General features: G+C 39.8%; 1 protein-coding gene across 2 annotated transcripts in view; it reads right to left on the bottom strand.

The window, feature by feature from the left end:
• Positions 1-67: 67 nt before the first annotated feature.
• LOC311426983 (E3 ubiquitin-protein ligase KCMF1) overlaps positions 68-22,297 on the bottom strand; it is a 47,821-nt gene continuing 25,591 nt past the window's right edge. For both annotated transcript variants that reach the window (XM_084503879.1, XM_084503880.1), the window contains 5 exons: positions 14,247-14,386; positions 9,698-9,799; positions 6,215-6,389; positions 3,084-3,366; positions 68-1,590 (listed from right to left, as the gene is read on the bottom strand). In XM_084503879.1, the coding sequence (XP_084360005.1) occupies positions 1,329-1,590; positions 3,084-3,366; positions 6,215-6,389; positions 9,698-9,799; positions 14,247-14,386 (962 nt within the window). In that variant the 3' untranslated portion in view covers positions 68-1,328. The remainder of the gene's footprint in view (positions 1,591-3,083; positions 3,367-6,214; positions 6,390-9,697; positions 9,800-14,246; positions 14,387-22,297) is intronic.

Here is a 22,297-nt window from a genome sequence, read left to right as displayed (position 1 = left end):
AAAAAAAAAACAAAAAAAAACAACCACAGAACAAAAAAGGAAAGAAAGCCAAAACCAAACACACCTCTTCTGTCCTTGTCCTTGGGCTATTATGAACACATATGCACAAGAACAGTGCACTTTTTTTTTTTTTTTTTTTACACCACTAGGGCTAGCAATATAGGCATGTAGGTGTCACGATTCAACTAAAAGACTTTTAGAACTTTTTTTATACCAGCAAAAATAACCAAAAAAGAACAATAAATAGAAGGTGCTAAAGTTAGCATTAAGAATTCAGTTGTAATATAATGACAATCTGGGGATCCAAATCCTCAAGCTCTCCTGATACTAACATGTCTCTGCAAACTATTAAGCAAATACATAAATAACTCAAAATATGATTGAGGCTGTGAAAGGCTTTTTAAACTAAGACAACATGATCCAGGTTAACTTTTTTTTTTTTAAACACAGCAAATATATGAATCATCTACACCTGAATAAAACATGTTTAACAATTAAAAAAAAAATTAACAACCACAAAAAAGAAAAACTTTAAACAAAAGTGAACATCATTTGATTTCAGGGCACACAAAAGCCCCTTGCAGTAGCTTCCAGCAGTGGTCTTATTGTTGTGTCTCCTACAGATGCATAAAATGAAGTTCAACTCCACATTGACGTGATGAATAACAGGGCAACATAATGATCACATATAGCAAAATGCCACACCCCGGTCACGACAATATAAACCCACTGCAGTTTCCATCGTGTGCAGGAACAGCACATACAGGTGTCATTCTGTCACATATTATTCAAAAGCTACTTTGTGGCCACAAACTGCACTAACCTTTTCGTTATGTAACCTTTGAATAATGGGAAAGCTTTGGGTTTTATAGTTCTGCTCCTTGTATTTAAAATTTTAAATGACAAGGTCACTAAAACTCATGCACGCTGCAAAAAACATCATGCAGTAGTTAAGGTAAACCATCCAAGCAGTTTTTATTCATTAATATTCATAAATACACACAGCAGCTTCATTAGAGATTTTTCTTTTTTTTTTTTTTTCTCTTCAGTTTGAATGTGGAGTATTAGGAGAGCCTTTTGCATGTCAAGGTACAGGGCACAGAGCTTTTTGCTCTGCACTGCAACCTACATTTACCTGCTAGAAGTAAAAATTAGTTAAGTGGAAATGATTATCATATATATCTTTTCTCTCTTTCTTTTGAATGTACACAATGTAACAAGAGTGACAGACCTGAAATTACAATCACCAAAACAAACCCAAGATAGTTGTTGTCCACTTTCATTGGCAAATACAGCACAGAGGACATTGTCTGCAAAGTGGGATGTCATCAAAGAGGAGGTGGAGGAGGCTCGTTTCCTTTATTACTCTCTTTTAAATTTAGGTTTTCTAAAGCAACATCTAGAGGCATAATATCTACACAGCCCATAGCACCAAAATCGGCAATTTCCCCCCGCTCATCCTCGTCTGAGGAGGAACTTTCTTCCTGCATCAAAGTGGACAGTAGAAGCTCTTGAACAAACAGGCTGCAGTCTGCCCGTTCTCTTTCCATTGACTGACGCTCTGCTTCTGACATCTTCGGATCGTTCAACCTGTACAGCAGCAGGGAAACAGAAGGGACAGGCAGTCGGTGAAAGCGCATTTCGCTGGTGACACTTCTGGCGCACGCTGGAAGGCACACAAAGACCCCTGCCTCGGGACACTCCTGCCTGCTTTTACTGCACACATAATGCCTACAAATCACCAAGGCACGATAAAGCATTTTCTACCACTTCTCTTAGTTGACAGCACATGCCCTGGTAGAAAAGGGAACTGCTCACTCGCACTCTGGAAATAACTCGGGGACATTTGCATGTACTTTGATTAAGTTTCTCAAATAATAATGAGCTGCTGATTGAAAGACATCACACAGTATTATTTTGAACTTCGATAAAAATCAGCAAGGCATGACAACTGAAATCCAGGTTTCTTTGCACAGGAAATGCAAAGAAATATTAATATTAATCATCTTTTAATACCGATTAATTTCCTGTTAAACAATACTATCTTCTGACTTCCTCTCTCTCTCCCTCTCTCCCCATTATGGCTTTACTCTACATGCTTGAATCACTGGAAATGCTCCTTTCACTGGACGTAGTCAGAAAAACAATCACGATCTAGTTATGTAATGCTTTTGTTCCTCCTGAAGTTGAGATGCAGCAATTAATGTTTACCCATTGCTCAGGACAGAAGGTTTGAAAAGATGCTACCAAGTACAAACAAAAGCACGGTATGTTAACTACAGACTCAGTGAGGGATCTGGCAGAAGTCTCTTGCCTGGAGTCACAAGTAGCTCATAAAGCCAAAACTCAAAAGTATTTTCCTTTTGAGATTTGCAGAAAGCCATCTTCAAGCCTAATCCTTTAAGACATTTGTAGTTGGGGGGAAAAAAAAACAACACCTCAGTGCACTTGTGAGATTGTCTCTCTGTTTTGCAAGCACTAGACCACCACAGAATACTTCCAAAAGCAGAGTAAGTCCCTACAGGCCACCTATGAACTTCTACTCTTGGATATTATATTTCTGTTAAAAATGTGGTCAAGCAAGTAAGTTTTTGATGAACATTTTATACCTTTAAATACAAACACCTAATTGTAGATAAAAACAAATGGAAATGGAAAATTCATAAGCACCATATTTCTTGTGATTGCAATATACAAAGAGATGTGACATTTAATGCTCCTCTGGTATTTTGAGTATTTGTGGTAGTCTACAACCACACTTTTAAGTACATTTGACAAAGCAGATGATTCAGTGGACAAAAATCTTTCTTTCAAGGGTGGCACATGAATTCAGAGAGGGAAGCAGTCTCCTTTCAGGGTTCAGTTCATTGCGACCACTGTTGAGATCTAATCGTGCAGGATACGTTGATGATAATTCTGCTAATTCTGGGATAAATTTGATGACACTTAAAGACTCTGCTTTACTAGGGCATGCGTCTAATTCCAAACACATAACAGTTTAATTGAACTTTGTCTCTGGAAGGACCAAGGAAAACTGAAGTGGTAAGAGGTAAGTATTGTAGAAAACACACAGAACAAGTTACCTTGTAAGAAGAAACTGGGAATTCTGGATAGTCTGCTGACTGTTTTCTGTGTTAGATGTGTTGGTGGTTGTTGTAGGTTGTGTAATAGTGGTGTTGACATTGATCGTGTTGGTACGCCTAGTTGCATTGCGTGCAGTCTCCAGTTGTTGTCTCGCTGCCTGTGCATGTTGTCGTTCCAACTGCAGTTGCATCTGCAGCTGCTGTAACTGAGAAGCGGAAGGGCCAGAGGAATTGAGCTGTCCTCCTGCAGAACGCCTCACGCCTGACAACTGAGATAAAAGCTCTGCCAGAGAAGAGAAAGATAATTACGATGAAATACGTTACGTGACTACGACACAATAGAAGGAATACACCCTGAATTCCAGTGCATCCATTATTTTTTTTTCAATCAACAAAAATACAATATAAATAATGTTGGAGAGCCCATTAAATTTTTTTTCAAAAAATTCCCAACACTCAGTATCTCAAAGAGTAAGGAAGATCAAGATATGCAGATTTATTTCTAATAAAAAAGTCAAAAGTTTAAAGCCTGCTAAATAACAAAAGAGCCCATCTATAGAGAACACCCAGTGAAGGACAGTATCCTCTGGAGCAGTTCTCTGAAACTTCAAGACAAAATACCGAATGATTAGGAAAATACTTCATTTTGGCTTTGGTTAGTGATTTTATTTTTGTCTCAACAAACATGCCCCCAAAACACAGGTTTCGCCATCCTAGTATCATAGAAAGAAGCTGTATTGTGTAAGAGAGAAATATGTGCTGTCATTTCAAACATTTAATAACATGAATTCAGCTATAAAAACTTGTTCAAGAATTGCCTCACAAAAACGTTGACAAGCACGTTTGCTGTTGAAGTTTTTACTTCTGCAATCTTCTAGAAATTAAGAAGTCCATCCTTAAGTCCTCCCTTCTGAACGATGCAACGCTTATAGCAAATTTTGTCTGAAGATTATTTTTTGAATCAAATACTAGCAGTAAATTACTGTTTGATGCATTACTGCAGAATCTCTTGTACACCCCGAAGTTGTGTACTCCTTAGCTGTAGTTAGTGCAAGGGCAGAGGAAGTAGGGTGTGATACCCTGGCATGGAGAAGAGGGCAAAGTTATCATAGGTCAGGATAATTTTCCTTCCATCGCACTAATAAAATACAACCCTTTTAAATAAGTCTAATAAAGCAAAATGAAATTCTTTTCTGTGTCAGGAATTCAGAATGGTCAAGTGTTTTTTTTTTTTTGGTTTGTTTTACCAGCACTGATAATCCCAACACTAACTTCTAATTCCATTTTAATTACTAGAAAAGGCCAGAAAGAAAAATATAGGAATGTAACAGATACTACAAACTCCATCATTCTTAAAACAGAAAACTTTGAGACATCTTTCCTATTCATTGTTTTACTAAAAGGGAAGAAAAATCAAACTGTCAGACAAGATTTGGATTCATTTATCCTCACTGTAAATTAAGCCTAAGTTAAGGCTTATTGAATAGCTGAACAGTACTTTGAAGCAGATGTGAGCTTGAGATAGAGGCTTGATATGAGGAGGAGACCCAGGCAAACAGCACTGAACTGTAAGTGCCTTTGCAAAAATGGCTTACATAAAAAAAAACACAAAACAAAACAAAAAAATGAAGTTGCGAAGAGTGCTGTTTTATCCAGTATTTAACTCCCATAAGAGGGAAGGCCTTCTGAGGCTGAAAAAAAGCCTCAACAGCTTGAAAACCTCCAGTGCTGGGGGATTCCACCATGTACTTGGGAATGTTTTTCCAGGGATTGACTGTTCTCACTATAACAGATTTCTTTCCTGTATCAGGACAGGACCTCTCCTGCTGCAGCCTGTTCCCGTTGCCCCTTGCTCTTTCCATGTGACTCCTTGTGAAGAGAGAGCCTTCACCCCCTCTGAAGCCACCCTTTAAGTACTGGAACACTGTGATGATGTCTGCGCTTAGCCTCCACTTCTCCAGGGAGAAAAAAAAACAAACTTCTGCAGTCTGGGAGCCCCTGCTTGGGACAGGACATGGCCTAAGGAAAAACCATTGATCACCACCCTTTGAGTGACCTCATTTAAGCTATCTTCTTCTTTTACTGGGTTACGCTAAATCAGATGGGGAAAAAGTGTTAAAGCAGGGCACAGAGGGTCAGCAGAGCACCAGAGCCAGCAGAAGGAAGGAAAGGGGACTCATTTAAGGAAGGCAGCTTCCCTTTCAAGGGCAATGGTTAATTAAGCTGGCTGGCTACCTCTGTGGAATTAATAACCTAGAAGAAGGAAGTTCCAGTTTAAGCATTTATGCCTACTCAGCATCTGAAACAAAGGTGGATTACGGCAGGAAGTTCTCATGTTTCCCTAACACACTGGCATGGTCAAAAAACACTGCATAAAAACGTATTTCTGACCAGGAAAAAGTTACATTTTAGAATTGTCTTCATTCCTTCTCTTCTTCCTTGTAAAGACGTTATTTTCAAATCAAAGCTAACCATACACTAAACAAATTGTTCTGGAAATCCTAGAAACATCTTCACATTTTTCTCGTGTTAAAAATGAGACAACCTTCCTTCATTCACAGGTTTTCTAAACTTGACCAAAATATGCTACAAATGCTTGCGTGCACCAGCACATTTATGTAAGAACTTACAAGTACACCTAAAAAAAACCCTCCAATATTAGCAAGTCTGCCATTCACACAGCCCGAACACAAGCTGAACGTATTTTCAATGTCTGTTAATAACACTCATGTTAATCTCATTTCATTGTCATCAGCTCTGGAGTGTACGGTTTGTGCTAAATCAAACTGAGATGCTAAGTCTCCCCCATAAATACTCATAACAAATTAAAACGAGAGGTACTGAAGTAGGCGATGAAAGCAGGACGCAATGGCTCGTAAAAATAAGCAGCACCTGTGAATAACAGGCTTTGGGAACCAGCCTTGCACTCTCTGGGATGAAAGGCACAGGCTACAGGGGCAGTGGTTTCAGCTTCAGGAGACCCAGGCACAGGCCCTGGGATAACCCAGCGCAGCGCAGCTTTCATCAACAAGCAGCCACCAGTCAAAAGCAGTGCAGCCACGGTCACCTTGAACTTTTCTCCGTCTCTGTAAGGAGGACACGGGGGTGAAATCAGTGGTTACAGCTCTTACCAGCTATAGGATCCATGGCTTCTCTATTGCTTGGAGAATATGAACTCTGAGAAGATGAAAGCCCACCAGTGGAACTGCTAGTAAAGTGCATGTTTGATCTACGCGCACGGGGTCCTCCCAAACCCCGGCCTGGGTGAAACATTCGACGTACATGCCGAACACCACTGGATTCATCGTAAGAAGCGAGTTAAGGAAACAGAGCTGTTTTGTATCGACTACTAAACAACAAGAACATTTGCTGGGTGAAGCACCCAGGTACACACATGCCTAAAATAATCACACAGCTTCTAAAGCAAAGCTGAGGTGCAGTGTAGCTGTGGTGCAAGTCAGACATACAGATCTGAACCTCAGACTCTGTACACCAGACTCCTCGTATTTCTTTAGCTTTTTACTGTGTCTTAGAAATACCAAGATGGATTTTTTTCCTAAGATCAAAGACTTCTGCTAAGTAATCTCAACTGACATCACATGTTCAACACAAGTTATCAGAGACATGGACTTATTCCCCCTCCCCAATTCCTACATTAAATACTGAAAATAAAAAGCTTATTGCCTAATAAAAGTACACAGCAATTACTGTATTCCTTTTGACTTTTGTACTTCGTGCCAGAAACTTCATCCAAGAAATTTCAATACTTCAGTCCCTAAAACTTTGCATGAATTTAGCACCTTCACCACACTCCTTTGTTTTACCTTCCCCTTTTTAACCAAACAAATACCACGAATTTCAATTATGAGAATGATTTCTTTCATTTTCCTTATTTCCCTTCACTTCCCATCTGATGCTTAAATTTCAACTCATGTATTTTTACAAGCTCTCAAATTAAGACACCACTTGTACATTATCTACTACAGTGTGGTATTAGTGTCCAATGTACTTTTTACAAAACATACAGGTACAGTGCAGAACCTCAGGACACTGCAGAGGTCAATAACTTAAGATTGAAAAAAAAGGCCAGACTTCTTATGGTAAGAAAGAACAAATGATTATTAAAAGAAAGTTTACAGAACACTTGCCTTTCAAACCTGTTCTGCTACAGAGTTAAAATACAACATCTAGGGTGCAGGTGGAAAATCTTCCTCGGACCAGAATACAGTTTGCCCAGCACACAGAGTGCCTTCCACCTCTAAGTGTGCTAACACTGGGTGCTTCTGGATGCATTTCCCTAGCTTTCTCCATAACCAGACCTGACAGAAAAGACCAGTTTCCGTAGATTTTTCAAGATACTGTGGGGTAGGTTTGCTAACTGCAGCTTTTAAAGTGCTTTAAGATCAAAAGTGAAGTCTCCGCAACTATGCTAGGGTAAGAAAAACCTTTGTAAACCCTAACTTGTGACAAACAGATAAGCTGAACAGCCATGCAAGAGCTACATGGATTACTAAGGCTGAGAAGATATATTTAATAAATTTTCAAACATCTTCCTGCTGAAGTAAGAATCTATTTGTCCAAGAAAGATCCCTTCTGGAATGAGTGACATTGAAGCATTACCCTGTACATGAAAATACTAGTTTTTATGTTTTTTGTTTTTTTTTTTTTTAATCTATATAGCTAGCAATAAACAAACACTCAAACTGTACATTATCTGGCAGCCATCACCGATATGGAAGGGGGGGACAAAAGGTGAAGAAACATGAATACCAGTCAAACACCTCATCATGCATGTCTGCACGAAATTGTTTTCACTGCATAACTAGTAAAGTTTAGGTTTCCTGGCCTACAGTACCACTACATTAATGTTGGAGGCCCATAATTTAACCTTTGGTATATCGCTATGCAGTTGTTAGGGATGTACGTTTTGTTAGATAAAGCACAATTGGGCAGGTGTTACATAAAACACAAAATTGACAGAAACCACAGAACTAACCTGGTGTGAGAATATGTGCTCAATGACTCATTACACCAGTCAACAAGGCCAGGAAAGACCCAATGGTCTGGAAGTTGGAGCGTATGTATGTACATATATATTTATATGTATATATATTATATTACATATATGTATTATATTACATATTACATATATGTAATATATGTAATATATATATATATTATTATTATATATATTATATATATTATTATATTACATATAATTACATATATATTACATATATGTAATATATTATATTACATATATATATGTATATATATGTGTGTGTGTGTATATATATATATATATATATATATATATATATATATTTAAATATCCAAGAAATACCCATTTTGTGAAGACTGACATTGAAGCCTTACTCTGCATTTGAAAAGGATGATTGACAATACCTTCCTCATCAGTCTCATCCCACCTCTACCCAAAAGGGAGGATGGCACAACTGCCTTAGAAGACCCCAGGCTGGGACCTCCAGGGACAGCAGGGACCAAGCTCACATTCCCAGAGCCACCACACTCAGCACCAGCTCCTCCCTAATGCTTAAGGGTCCTGCTTCTGCTTCCACCCACAAGGAAAGGGGAAGCAGGGATGACTGCTTTCCTGTAAATTTGTAGTGATCTTTGCATTACACATTACTCCTTCACAGAGGCCATGAACACCCAAATTCCTTTACACTGATCCAATTAATGTGTAGTAATTAACGTGTGTGTTTAGTCTGTCCTGACCCTTAAACTATGGTAAACACTAACAAGCTTAAGTGCAAACACAATCACAACTGAAATGAAGACATCTCCTTAAGCGATGTCTTCCTTCTGTTAGCATAATGAACTTCAGTTGCAAAGTGTTTTTTTTCCTTTCTAAATCTTTGAACAAAAAAAGGTATTACCAAAGTAGTAATGTAGTCTTTTTGTCTATTTGTTTATATGAGATGCACAAAGAAATAATTCAGACTACTTACTTTAAGTACTCTACATAACTTGCAGGTACGCTATATAACCTCATCTAATAATAAAAAATTTAAAGCATCAATTAACCCTAACAATTCTTTCAGCTTTCCAGCCATCAAATGTACTTAAATATGCATAATTTGCTGCTAAGGTAACTGAAAGACAGCCACTTGTTTTCCAGGAATTCTGGGAAATTCATACTACAAAAATATCAGTAGTTAACACTAGGAAACTACCTTGTTAAAGAATGGTCATAGAACATTTGTCAAAACCAGCTAAGCTCGAATCATCCTCAGATCACTGTCTTCACATCACAAATAGTTAAAACCCACTGTTGATCCTGGATACATAAAATCAAGACTAATGACCAGGCAGGATAAACCACAATGTAAGTAGGATTTTTTTTTTAAATCAAAACACAGTGTGAAACATACCTATAGGCTATTCACCGTCTAATATTTATGGTTTTGTTTTGTTTTTACTAGAAAGGAAGTTTTGACATACAAATCTCCAGCAACTTTTAAGTTCCAGGAAAACCAGAGGTATAACCCCTTGATTAAAAAAGAAAAAAAAACAGTATCAATACAAGTAGTCATGTCTACTAGATGAAAAAGACTTCAACTTCTTCTGTCTGTCATCTTAGGAAAGGATATTAAATCTCTAGGAGCTCTGTGTTCCAGTGTAAGATGAGCTGCAAAGTCATCTGTGACATGATTGGGATCCCCTCCAGGTAATGCTGCACAGATTGGACAAATCTGAAATGACAAAGAAAAAAAACAAATTTGTAAGTTTACACAAAGTAGAACTCCTATCACTTAGTCAGTCACTAGACAGGGCTCATTGAGAGGGCTTTAAACTAGCTAAAAAGGGAGACAGGGCTGAAATAAGGCTTGTGTTGGAGGTGTGCCAGGGGAATAATGGCTAAGCCAGAGGAGAAGGCAATGGCCCAGCTGAAGCGCATCTACACCAATGCATGCAGCATGGGTAAGAAACAGGAGGAGCTGGAAGCGATCATGTGGCAGGCAGGCTACGACTTGGTTGCCATCACGGAAATGTGGTGGGACCAGTCTCATGACTGGAGTGCTGCAATGCCTGGCTATAGGCTCTTCAGAAGGGACAGGCAGCATGAAGGGGTGGTGGTGTGGCTCTCTATATCAGAGAGAGTTTTGATGTTGCGGAACTTGAGGCTGGGAATGATAGGGTTGAGTCCCTATGGGTTAGGATCAGCGGGAAGGCCAACAAGGGAAGCATCCAGGTGGGGGTCTGTTATAGACCGCCGAACCAGGATGAGGAGACGGATGAGGAGTTCTGCAGGCAGCTGGCAGAAGTTGCGAAATCATCGGTGCTTGTTCTCATGGGGGACTTCAACTTCCCTGACATATCCTGGAAGCACAACACAGCCCTGAGAAAGCAGTCTAGGAGGTTTCTGGAGAGCGTGGAAGATGCTTCCTGACGCAGCTGGTTAGTGAGCCTACCAGGGGTGACGCCCCGCTAGACCTTCTCTTCACAAACAGAGAAGGACGGGTGGGAGATGTGGTGGTCAGGACCTGTCTTGGGCAGAGTGACCACGAGATGGTGGAGTTCTCTGTTCTTGGCGAAGTCAGGAGGGGGATCAGTAAAACCACAATCTTGGACTACAGCAGGGCTGCCTTTGAGCTGCTGAGGACACTGGTTGGCAGAGTCCCTTGGGAGGCGGTTCTGAGGGGCAGAGGGGTCCAGGAAGGCTGGGCGCTCCTCGAGAAGGAAATCTTAATGGCTCAGGAGCGGTCTGTCCCCACGTGCCCAAAGACGAGCTGGCAGGGAAGAAGACCCCTGGCTGAGCAGAGTTGTGGCTCGAGCTTAGGAGAACAAAGAGGGTTTGTAATCTTTGGAAAAGAGGACGGGCCACCCAGGAGGACTATAAGGATGTAGCGAGGCTGTGCAGGGACAAAATTAGAAAGGCCAAAGCTCATCTGGAGCTCAAACTGGCTACTGCTGTTAAAGACAACAAAAAATGTTTTTATAAATACATCAACACAAAAAGGAGGACTAAGGAGAATCTCCAGCCTTTACTGGATGTGGGGGGAAACTTAGTTACAAGAGATGAGGAAAAGGCGGAGGTGCTCAATGCCTTCTTTGCCTCAGTCTTTAGCGGCAATACCGGATGTTCTCTGGATGCCCAGTACCCTGAGCTGGCAGAAGGGGATGGGGAGCAGGATGTGGCCCTCACTATCCAGCAGGAAATGTTTGGCGACCTGTTGCAGCACTTGGATGTGTGCAAGTCGATGGGGCCGGATGGGATTCACCCGAGGGTGCTGAGAGAGCTGGCAGAGGAGCTGGCCAAGCCACTATCCATCATTTATCAGCAGTCCTGGCTATCGGGGGAGGTCCCAGTTGACTGGCGGCTAGCAAAAGTGATGCCCAGCTACAAGGTAGACCCGGGAAACTATGGGCCTGTCAGTTTGACCTCAGTCAGAGAAAGACCTGGGAGTATTGGTGGATAGTCAGCTGAATATGAGCCAGCAGTGTGCTCAGGTGGCCAAGAAGGCCAACAGCATCCTGGCTTGCATAAGAAGCAGTGTGGCTTGCAGGGCTAGGGAGGTGATCGTCCCCCTGTACTCGGCTCTGGTGAGGCCGCTCCTCGAGTGCTGTGTTCAGTTTTGGGCCCCTCGCTACAAGAAGGACATGGAGATGCTTGAGCGGGTGCAGAGAAGGGCGACGAAGCTGGTGAGGGGCCTGGAGAACAAGTCCTATGAGGAGCGGCTGAGGGAGCTGGGCTTGTTCAGCCTGGAGAAGAGGAGGCTCAGGGGCGACCTTATCGCTCTCTACAGGTACCTCAAGGGAGGCTGTAGCGAGGTGGGGGTTGGTCTGTTCTCCCACGTGCCTGGTGACAGGACGAGGGGGAATGGGCTTAAATTGAGCCAGGGGAGTTTTAGGTTAGATGTTAGGAAGAACTTCTTCACTGAAAGGGTTGTGAGGCATCGGAACAGGCTGCCCAGGGGAGTGGTGGAGTCACCATCCCTGGAGGTCTTTAAAGGAGGTTTAGATGTAGAGCTTAGGGATATGGTTTAGTGGAGGATTTGTTAGTGTTAGGTCAGAGGTTGGACTGGGTGATCTTGGAGGTCTCTTCCAGCCTAGACGATTCTGTGATTGTGTGGTTCTTAAACTTTAAAAATCACATTCCAGGCATCCACAAAACAAATAGTCACATATTAAAGAAAAAACACACAAAATAACTTCTCTGCTTTGCTCTCGTGAGACCCCACCTGGAGCACTGCATTCAGCTCTGGGGCTCCCAGCACAAGAAGGACATGGACATGTTAGAATGAGTCCCGAGGAAGGCCCTATTTCCTTCCAGGGCATAAAGCTACACTGATCTTCCAGAAATCCTGTCACTTAATGGAAGAGATAATTTTCTCCATTTTATTCTTGAAGAATACAATCTGAATAGCTCCTGTTTTGTTATTGTGAGAAAGCTCTCATCAGCTTTATCAACAACATGTCAAGCACCCTGACCTTACGGCTCATTCACAATTTATTCTCTTTACATTGTGTAAGCTTACAAACCTTAATCTATCACAAAATTTCCAATCTCTACCATAGATGCCAGTGCAATTTTTTGATTAAAAGTATCCAGCATTAAATTATCTTTTAAGAAAATATTGTCAAACTCTTCCTGTCCACAAGTACCTAATATCGTTACATGTACCAATGCCAAATACACGAGAAAATAAGCAGAAAATCATTTTCTTATCTGTACCACTCTGAATACAAAAGTGGCAAAATTCAGTCTTCACTTGTCAAAATTATTAACAGTAAAATGTTTTATTTTTATTTTGTTACATTTCTTCCCTCTGGTGGGCCAGAATTCTTTGGGCTCATTTATTTGAAAAGATGAGTGGGAAGTAAAGACTGACCATAAACAAAATAAAAGTTGCTCCATCCCTGGAAACTTTCCTAAAGATGTCAGTTAAAAAATAGCTTTTATACTCAGATCTACTATTAGGACTAAAAGGTCACTACCTAAACAAGAATAGTTGCTTGGAAATCCAAGATCACAGAAGTTTAGAACCAACAAGATTTCCTTCTCACTTAGGTGATGGCTTTTCACCATCTGCAGTAAGTCTCCAGTACCCAAGCAGTCTCACCTCTTTTGCACACTAAACATTTATCAGAAAAGCTGGAGTCAATACTTAGCACAAACATATGCAATCATATTCAAGGATTAAAATACTGTCCTTTATCATTATCTGAAACAGAGATGATAATTTTGCAGGCTGACTCCAGAAGAGGAAAGACTAATTTAACACACACAACTCCTTCAGAAACCAGTTGGGTAGCAGGTGTTTACGAACACAAATTTGGGCTTTATATATGGAATTCTAGAAGCTTCAGCCACAAACAAGGACATGCCACATTTATAAACCTAGAATCTTGATATTCTGTGTCACGAACATACCACTGACATCAAGTGGTGCAAATCTGAACTACAACACCAAACCACAAAAGAAAAGTCATCCAAATGTGGAATTTTCAATTAGTGACACTACGTCTGAAAGGTGCAAAGTTAAAGAGAAAAATCAAGGAGATTATAAAGCTTCAGTCTGTCACTAAGATAACTCATGATCCTACAGTGTCACTGCTAAAAGTAAACTGTTTCAGTTCCTTATGTTTTCAGGAAAGATCAGAGCCTCACAACAGTCGACATGTTACCTTCCCCTCAGTATTCCTTAACACATGAATAGGCTTCAGTAGGCTTGAAGAAAACAGGTTTATTTTCTTCCATAGAATTCCTTGAAAGTCAAGCAGACATCTGCTGCTGCTGCACACCCTCCTCTGTCTTAAGAGTTACAACAGACTGGCATAGCTATGGTCTCACAGGACACTGTAAACTCATCTGGCAATTACATACAGGCTGTAAAAAGGGAGACACTGCTATAAAGAATAACCAGGAGAACACTTTAAATATTGTCTTACAGCATAATAAGCCCCCAAGCATTTACATTATGGCAAACAAACAGCTATCATGAAAGAAAAGCAAGCTTATTATCCAAGGATACCCTTAAAACACGGAAGAATTTAGATGTCACTGCCAAACGTAGGTACATCTGAAAAAGCATTTAAATGAATTCATGCTTCAAGAAAGATGTTGTACCAATTTCCCAGAAGATTCTTTTTCATATTTTTCCACCACAATTAAAAACCAATTCTGAAGCTTCTTACCACTTCTGTTGATGTTTCTGCATGCTCAGAAGTAACATGTTCTTGAAGAGATGTTTCCGTATAACCCATTTTTCCGCAATAAGGACAAGTAAATGACTGTGGCTGCTCTACAGAAAAAGCTTCTCCACCATAGTACAAATCTGGAACAAAAATTATTTAAGTAGAAATTATTTCACACAATAGAGTCAATTACCTTTTTCATGTAAACCTCTGTTTATGAATGTACTTGAATGCAATCACTGCCAAATTAATCTGGTATTTAACTAAAATGGCCATTTTAATACTCTATAAAGGCCATATGCTGATAGTCAAAGTGTTCAATTACTGATGACAAAACACAGACAGACTGCATTTCATTTTCATTAGCGAACATAATAATATCTTCTAATATGCAGTAGAAGCAAAGGCTCCTCTGTTGCGGCCAGATCTTCGCTTTTCTATCACCCTTGTTATCCCTAGTACAAGGTGACCTGTGGTATTTTTCAATCATGAGATTAGTTCTCAAAAGCTTAACTCTGAACACTACTCTCTGCAAGTTTAGATTAAAATTTAAAAGTCCTCTGTGACTCCATCCATCAATATTTATGCCATAGCCGAACCACAGTTTAGTAATAAGAACTTTCAGAAATGTCTTAATCAGATTTCTCTTTCTTGTATAACTTTTATTTATGTTACACGCTAGTTTCAAAACTGTGTTGAATTCAAGCACTGTTACACTGCCTATGAAATGCACGCACTTTTGAGCTCAAACTTAACACTTATCCATACTTATCATGAAAATTTAATTAACAATGAAAAAAATGTTTTTGTTTTTGTTTTTTTTTTTTCTCAGTCTTCCTCTGCAGGGGTTACGTATTCTACAAGAAACATGAATAAACTTCAAATTCACATCAATAAAGAAGTAACTTTTGAGGAACTGATTTAAAATCTTTTCACTGATTTTTTTTTCTATGAGTCATTCAAAACTAAAAATTTTCAGAGAATCATGAGTAGTCTGCTGTAAATTAAGAATTGGATTAACCTGAATAGATGCAAGAACTTATGTTCCGCACCCTAAGGCAATATCCATCTAATGTATTAGGAACGTGTACTTCTGCCAGAATAAGTCAGCACTTCCCAAGGTTTCTTGTATCTTCCACTATTGACCCAACTTTCTGACACAGCTAGGAAAAGCATTTTTGTTTCTGTAGCCACAGAAAAGACAATGCTGAAGTTAAAAATGTACATATCCATAGTCTATTATATTAACAGGTCAGTAACTAAGTTTTGATGGCTAACACTGCAAGCCCACTTTTATGGAGAAAATCACTTTTAATAACACACTAATGCACACAGTTAAAGATATGTGCAGCTCTACAAATGGAATATGCTGCAGACCAGAGTTTATGTTCAGTAGATCCCCGTTCCAATATTGGATGACGAGAGAAAGATGCCCCTTTAACACACATGGTATGAAACGCCCAAGTAGACCACAAGTGTTGCCCAAAAAGAAACAGAACCTGACAAGCTGATCATTTAACTGGTTCATCCAATTAATTATCGTGCTCAGCATGAGAACTATCCTGAATCTATGTTCATTTATTTAACGCATACACACGCACTAGAAACTTATGTCCACCAATCCAAGGCAGAAAATCTCCATCTTACAGGATAAATCAAATGAATTTACATGTATTTACATGCATAACTGTCTTTTGGCTTGAATAGGTTCTCTTAAAATCATAGTATACATATTTTCCATGTGGAGACCAGTCTTGTTTTGCTAGTCTTTCATACTCCTCTTAAACATGATATGCAATATAAAGTTATATGACAATCAACCTGTTCCAAGACTGTCTTGAGGCGGTACAAAGGCTGTTTCAGATATAACACACAGATGATGCACATAATTCACAAAACTTCGAGATACTGGAGTTTCCAGACAGTGCCACTTCATTGCACACTCTTCTGAAAGTTTTCTCAAAATTCACATTCAGATTCCTACTCTGATGTTGATAAAAACATGAGTGAGGGTATAAAAATTGCCAATATGCTGCAGCATACCCAAATATGAAGAATCTAAGTATGTCATTGTTTCAAATGAGGAAAGCAGGAACAAGGTTTACACAGGATGAAGTTTTAAGGATTCACTAAAACAGTCTCTGAACGGGTCAATCGTACACAAAGTGGAACAAATACTCTTTCAGAAAAATATTTTGAAAGGCAAAGGTTGAATAAAACAGATAAATGCAAAGTGCTGTAGTGAAGGTTGATGAAAGAATCCTCCTTAGCATTGTATGAAGACGAATTGTTAACAAAAGCTCATTACACAAGTCACTACAGCATGTATCAAAAAGGAGAAGCATGTATATCAAAAGGAGAAACATTTTTTTCCACTGTTTCATTGCACAGAGGAGATGTGAACTTCAGTTCTCATGTTATTTCACGTTCAGAAGATACAAAAACGTTGGGACATATATAAGTATTCTGGGAACAAAATCAGTGAGATGGCCAAGCTTTTGAACTGAATAGTAATAAAGAATTCCAAATTAACTCTATTTAATCTGCCCAAAATAACACAAGTAAACACTATCCTGTTTGGTTAAAGTAATGCACCAAGAACTTCTGCAAAGAAGGCTGCATACCTATAGAAACAACAAAAATGCCAGTCAAACACACAAAACAGAAGCTAGTGATAGCTCGTTTAGTTAATCACCCAATTTCCCTCATGCATTGGTATGATTTTTAGCACGATGATTAAACACCTATTTAATGATTGGAAAAATGGGATTTTCCACTGCTGCAGACATACATGCACTACAGCTTCAAGTCAATTTTTCTCAAGATACTCCTAGCTGAGCAGTCTCATTTTTGTAAATTTTTAAGTTCTGACACCTTATATGCTATTTGGGTGAAACAAGATGATGACACAAAGTGGCAAGCTAACACAAAAAGGGGCAAATCATCTAATTCTTTAGAGGGTTTGCCTATAAAAGTAACATCTACTACCTAAAAAAAAAAAAAAAAAAAAAAAAAAAAAGGCTCTTAAAATTATTAGGTCATCTAAAAGCCTCTACCTATAAACCTCACCATTTCATGAATGGAAGTATTTTGAAGTAAGGGACCAAAGGGCACCGGGCCATTACCAATCTGAAGAGAGTGGTAAATAGGGTAACATGCAGGTAAAAATCTCTCTCCCATGGATATGCTGTTAGCTCAGTCCAGATGTCAACAATTCCAGTAGTACTGTTCTGTCACAGAGGAGAGAGGTTCAACAAGTGCTGTCAAATCCTGTGTTTCTGGTCCTTGCTTTTACAGAACCTGAAACAAGCCATTTATTAATTAAAAAAAAAATCTGAGTTCCTTCCAACCTCTTGATTATGCTCCCACATGTTCTCCCACTTATACTTCCTTTCTCATCTTTCCTGTAACAGCAAACACACATGCATATGGCAACTAAGTATGCCTTCATCTGAAAGAAAAGATATATTTTAAAAAGCACCTTTAAGAAGTGAAATCAGTTACTGGCAAATACTTATAATTTAAGTATTATAATTATAATTATAATTAAGTATCTTTTTCCTTTGGAAGATCATATCTTCCTTCTTTTTCCTCAAATCTCCCTCCACCTCTTACAATCAAGCTTCTGAGCTTTTATAGCCAGAAATGTTTTAATTTAAACAGCCTAAGTTCTAAAAAAAAAAAAAAAAGTTGTTTTTTTAGTTGGTTGGTAATTGTGGTATCATCCATCTTTTTTTCTCTCTGGATTTAGAGTTCAGTTATTGAATAGATATCTCTTTACCTGTTTTGTTTCTAATACATGAACAGTCCTAAAAATTATTACCATAGTCATATTATTGATGACCAAAGGCTCATTTGGTAAGGAAAGCCTTAATGATTGGAAGCAGTGTGGGGAAAATGAAAAGGCCATGGCTCCATGTATTACTGCTCTGATGCAACTGGCTCATGGCTAAAGAATAATCCCTTGTAGCAACAAAGAAATCTTTCAGATAATGAATTTTGATTCTTTCCAAATGCCCTCCTACACAAAATTTTGAGGCCATAACTCTTCAAGCTCCTCTGGACCTCTGCAGCCCTCTTCTCAGAAGAGCTAGGAAGGCAGATAAGGTTGCTCAGTAAAAAGAAAACAACAAAACCACCAGACTAAATTACATTCCTCTAGGAGGAGATTAATTACCTACATGGCTGATCAGTTGCAGGAAGAACACAGCGGAATAGAAGAATCAGAACACTGTCTAAAAAGGAGTCAACAATAGCTTAGGAATTTAGATTTCAAACTGGGTGTTTATAGATTATAGCTATTCTTGAAGGAAATCAATTTAATGTGAAAACTCAAGCAAAAATATGAGCAGTTTTGCTTTATCATCCATCCAGACTACTTGTATTTAACATTTAAATCCTCAGCGAACACATTCTGAAACTTGGCAGAAGGTTAGAAACGAGGCAGAAGTACAGTAAGATTCCTTAGATAAAAATCAGTCTTTGAAAGAGATGATTCAGGACTACATTTTACAACAGCTTGTACTTGTTTGCTGTTTAGACATATTTCTTTTACAAGGGTACATGAAAGTCAGGAATTTTAGGTTTGTTTTTCTTCCATGAGTAATTTAATTTCAATTAGATACTCGCAAATAAAAATGCTGGTGTTAAACAAGTTGTAGTGTAATTATTTGAAATATTTTTTTATCAGTGTTTGAAGAAAACAAATGGTGGCTACACAGCACATCAAAAAAGGGTCTGCCTGGAGCTTTCTGGGGCTGGAGCACTGCTGTAAGGGGAGGCTGCAGGCTGGGGATGGTTCGGCCTGGAGCAGAGGTGGCTTTGGAGCACCCCCATACCTACAAGATGTGAGGAAGGAGACTAAACCGGGCTCTTCACAGTGGTGCATTACGGGGTGTAAGGAAAAATGTTTTCCACCACGTAGATCAGCAGTGGACCAGGATACCCAAAATACAGGATGAACAGATTCAGTTGTCTACCTACCTTCTCCAAAAAAGTTTTTACTCATGTCTAGTTTGAATCTCCCCTGACACAGCTTTAAGCCACCTCCATCCCTGGAGGTTTTCAAGACTGAGCAAAGCCCTGATTAATGCTGGCCCTGCTTAGGGACGGTCCAGAGACCCCCCGGAGGTCCCTTCCAACCAGAACTACCTTACGACTGATCCTATGACATAATGATACACAGCCATACAGCTATGTTAGTCATCTGGACATCAGTGTTCTGCCTATCATAAATACTGCCCTGCTCTACAGACCAGAGGGACATATTCCCAAGTGGCAGGATCTCCTCTCCTCACCTACTTGGAACCCTCTTTTCACCACCAATGCAGTGCGATAGCCATGTTTGCTACAATAAAATGCCAAAGCAGATCTCCCCACACACTCTCTGCCTGCCTGCATCCTATATCTAAGATCTAGCCATCTGGCCATAAACCCTGTTGTAGCTGTGCCCGGCCCTCCTGCTGCCTTAGATGGATTTTCCCCATGAACCCCCGACCTGAAATGTTACACTTCCTTTCTCTGGGACAGTCAGCAGGGCCTGATCCTCTCACCAACCCTGCCCTGCACATCTTGTTTGATTACAGGAGGACTGCTCCCTCCAAGCGAGGAGGCTGACCCCTCTTGTGCTGCGGTCACTCAGCTCTCGGCTTGCTCTTCCCTGTGGAGCAGCCCTGGTTTTGCTGCTTCCCAACAGCAAGCACCACATTCTGAAGCCATGAGCAAGCACTGACACTAAGGAAGGTTAGAGATGATTTGAGGTCCATCTGCCAATACTGAGTAGTGCCAAAAGAGCAGCTGCTGCTTAGAGACAGTATGCTGGGGAGCAGCTCTGCTAACAGCTCTGGAGTGTCTCAGTGGACAGCAAACCAGCTGTTTGCCCCCGCATCGATGTCGGGAAACCATGACCTGGGCTGCATCACTGAAAGAAAATAACAACCAAATCAAGGGTTGTGATTATCCCATGTTACCTAGCACTTGTTAGGCCACAACAGGAATAGAGGCTCCGGTGTTGGCCTCTCCAGTTTAAGACAAACGCACACAAAAATAGAGCAGTTTGGGGCAGGGGGTGGGGAAGACATACACGTGCGGATGTGTCCACCAAGATGGTTAGAGTGTTGGCAAACTTGACATAAGATGACAGGTTGAGGAAACAGCAGCAAATTTTGCCAAAGTGTTAGGCCACAAAAGGTTTCAAGACCTCAAGTCACATAAACGTCAGAGCTGGAAACTAAAGGTACACTTTTACAGTCCCTCTACTAAAGTAATACAACAGGATTCTGGTAGAGAATTCTATTAAAAACTTGCATTACTTTGCCAGTATTACCCTTTGCTACAGTGGAGTTTATGTAGGATCAAAATCATAAAGCATCCTAGTAGTTTAAAATTCTTCTTCAGAAAAAAGAAAACAATGAAAACTGCTCTGAACTTCTACATTGTCCTGACCAGTACCAGCAGACTACCTGGTAAGTATATCCCTTTTTTTGCATAGACCTATTACAGTTCTGCTCTTTGACTCCTCAGAAATAAACCAATTGGTTTTATGCTCTGGAGTCACCTATCTTCACATACCAAACTTCATACTGTATTTTAATCTATGTCACTGTTATGGCAGTCTATCACCCTTTGTGTGTAAAAGCATTTTCTTCCAGTGTGTCTGTGGGGACTAAAGCACAATACCACACCATGGCTGTTTTGAATCCCATCTACTTTCTGAAGTAATACTAGCTCACACAATGACTTCTGAAAGACAGATAAGCCAACGAGATGGTTCAAGACTAAACACTAGTGTCGCAAGTAATCACCGGGGCTTTTCATTCGTATTCAGTGTTCTTATAAGGGCTCCTATACTAGTCCAAGTCTCTGGGAAAAAAGCGGCTTCAAGGCACCTAAGGAGCCCATCTTCTGCCATATGCTTTGCAACCTTATTACTGTGCCTAGGAACCCTAAAAATTATACATAAATAGTATAATAAGTAAATACTAGAATTTTAATGGAAGAAAAGAAATGCTGAAACTATCCCAGATACATGGGATCGGTCCATGTGATTAGCTATCGACAGCAAACCTGAGCTTGGTCACAGCTTTAAGAACATAGTACTGAGGTGAATCCAGCTGCCTGCACACAGACAGTGCTGGTCAGACGGGAACTATGGATACCAGGGTCCTCATCATCACCTGCAGCTGGATCTCCAGCAAGTGACTCACTGATCCCTTTTCTCATTTTTAAAGTCAGCAAAGCAACGCTGACTTCAGCTGAAGTGCTTGTTTCAGTTTTGCAACAGAAGGATCCCCCATGCTGCTTCCTTCTCCTTGGCACAATGCTCATCTTTAACCACCTCTCCTCTCCCCAACCCAACATATCCAACACCTTTAAGATCACTCATAAAAACAGAACAGTTTTCATACCTTTGAGTCAAACCTGATCACAGACAACAGTACTGAAGTTTGTCACTGACCACCTAATCTAGAATTCACGTAGCTACCTACATGTATACTAAGAGACTTTCAGTACATGTTTCTACTGAAGTTTTCCTTTCTCATACATTCCCTACCCATCATACATTAGAAGACACTTTCTTTTCTTTCTTTGAAGTTCAGCCTACCATGTCACCAAGAAGAAACTGAAGAATTGATTACCTCTGTGCTGTTTAGTTTAAGATTTCCAATCTTCTCCAAGAGATTATTTTCTTTTAACCTGTTAATATATTTCCTTTATGATTTTTAAATTCACTGGCATAACTACCCTGGTAACCTTGGGAGAGGCCATTTTAGATTAGCTCTACCATTCATTATAGACTTTTAATTTAAAACTTAGAATTTCTTGGCTCTTCAATTTTTGGATGTTCTTCAGAGTCATATGATCGTGCCTATAGAGGTCTCTTTGAAAAGTTACCACAGTTTCTCTTAATAACTGTAACATACTGTAAAGCCACGCTCCTTTATGACTGACATCCTACAAGGAATTGTAGAATAAGAACGTGTTAAGCAAGATGTTACAGACCTTCCTGAGTCCTAAGAAAATGTTATCTATAAACATTCCCTAGTCCATGC

The sequence above is a fragment of the Aythya ferina genome (genome assembly GCF_964211825.1).
Source record: "Aythya ferina genome assembly, chromosome: Z".
Lineage (NCBI taxonomy): Eukaryota > Metazoa > Chordata > Aves > Anseriformes > Anatidae > Aythya > Aythya ferina.
The sequence above is the reverse complement of the archived record's forward strand: the minus strand, read 5'-3'. Positions and strand labels throughout refer to the sequence as shown.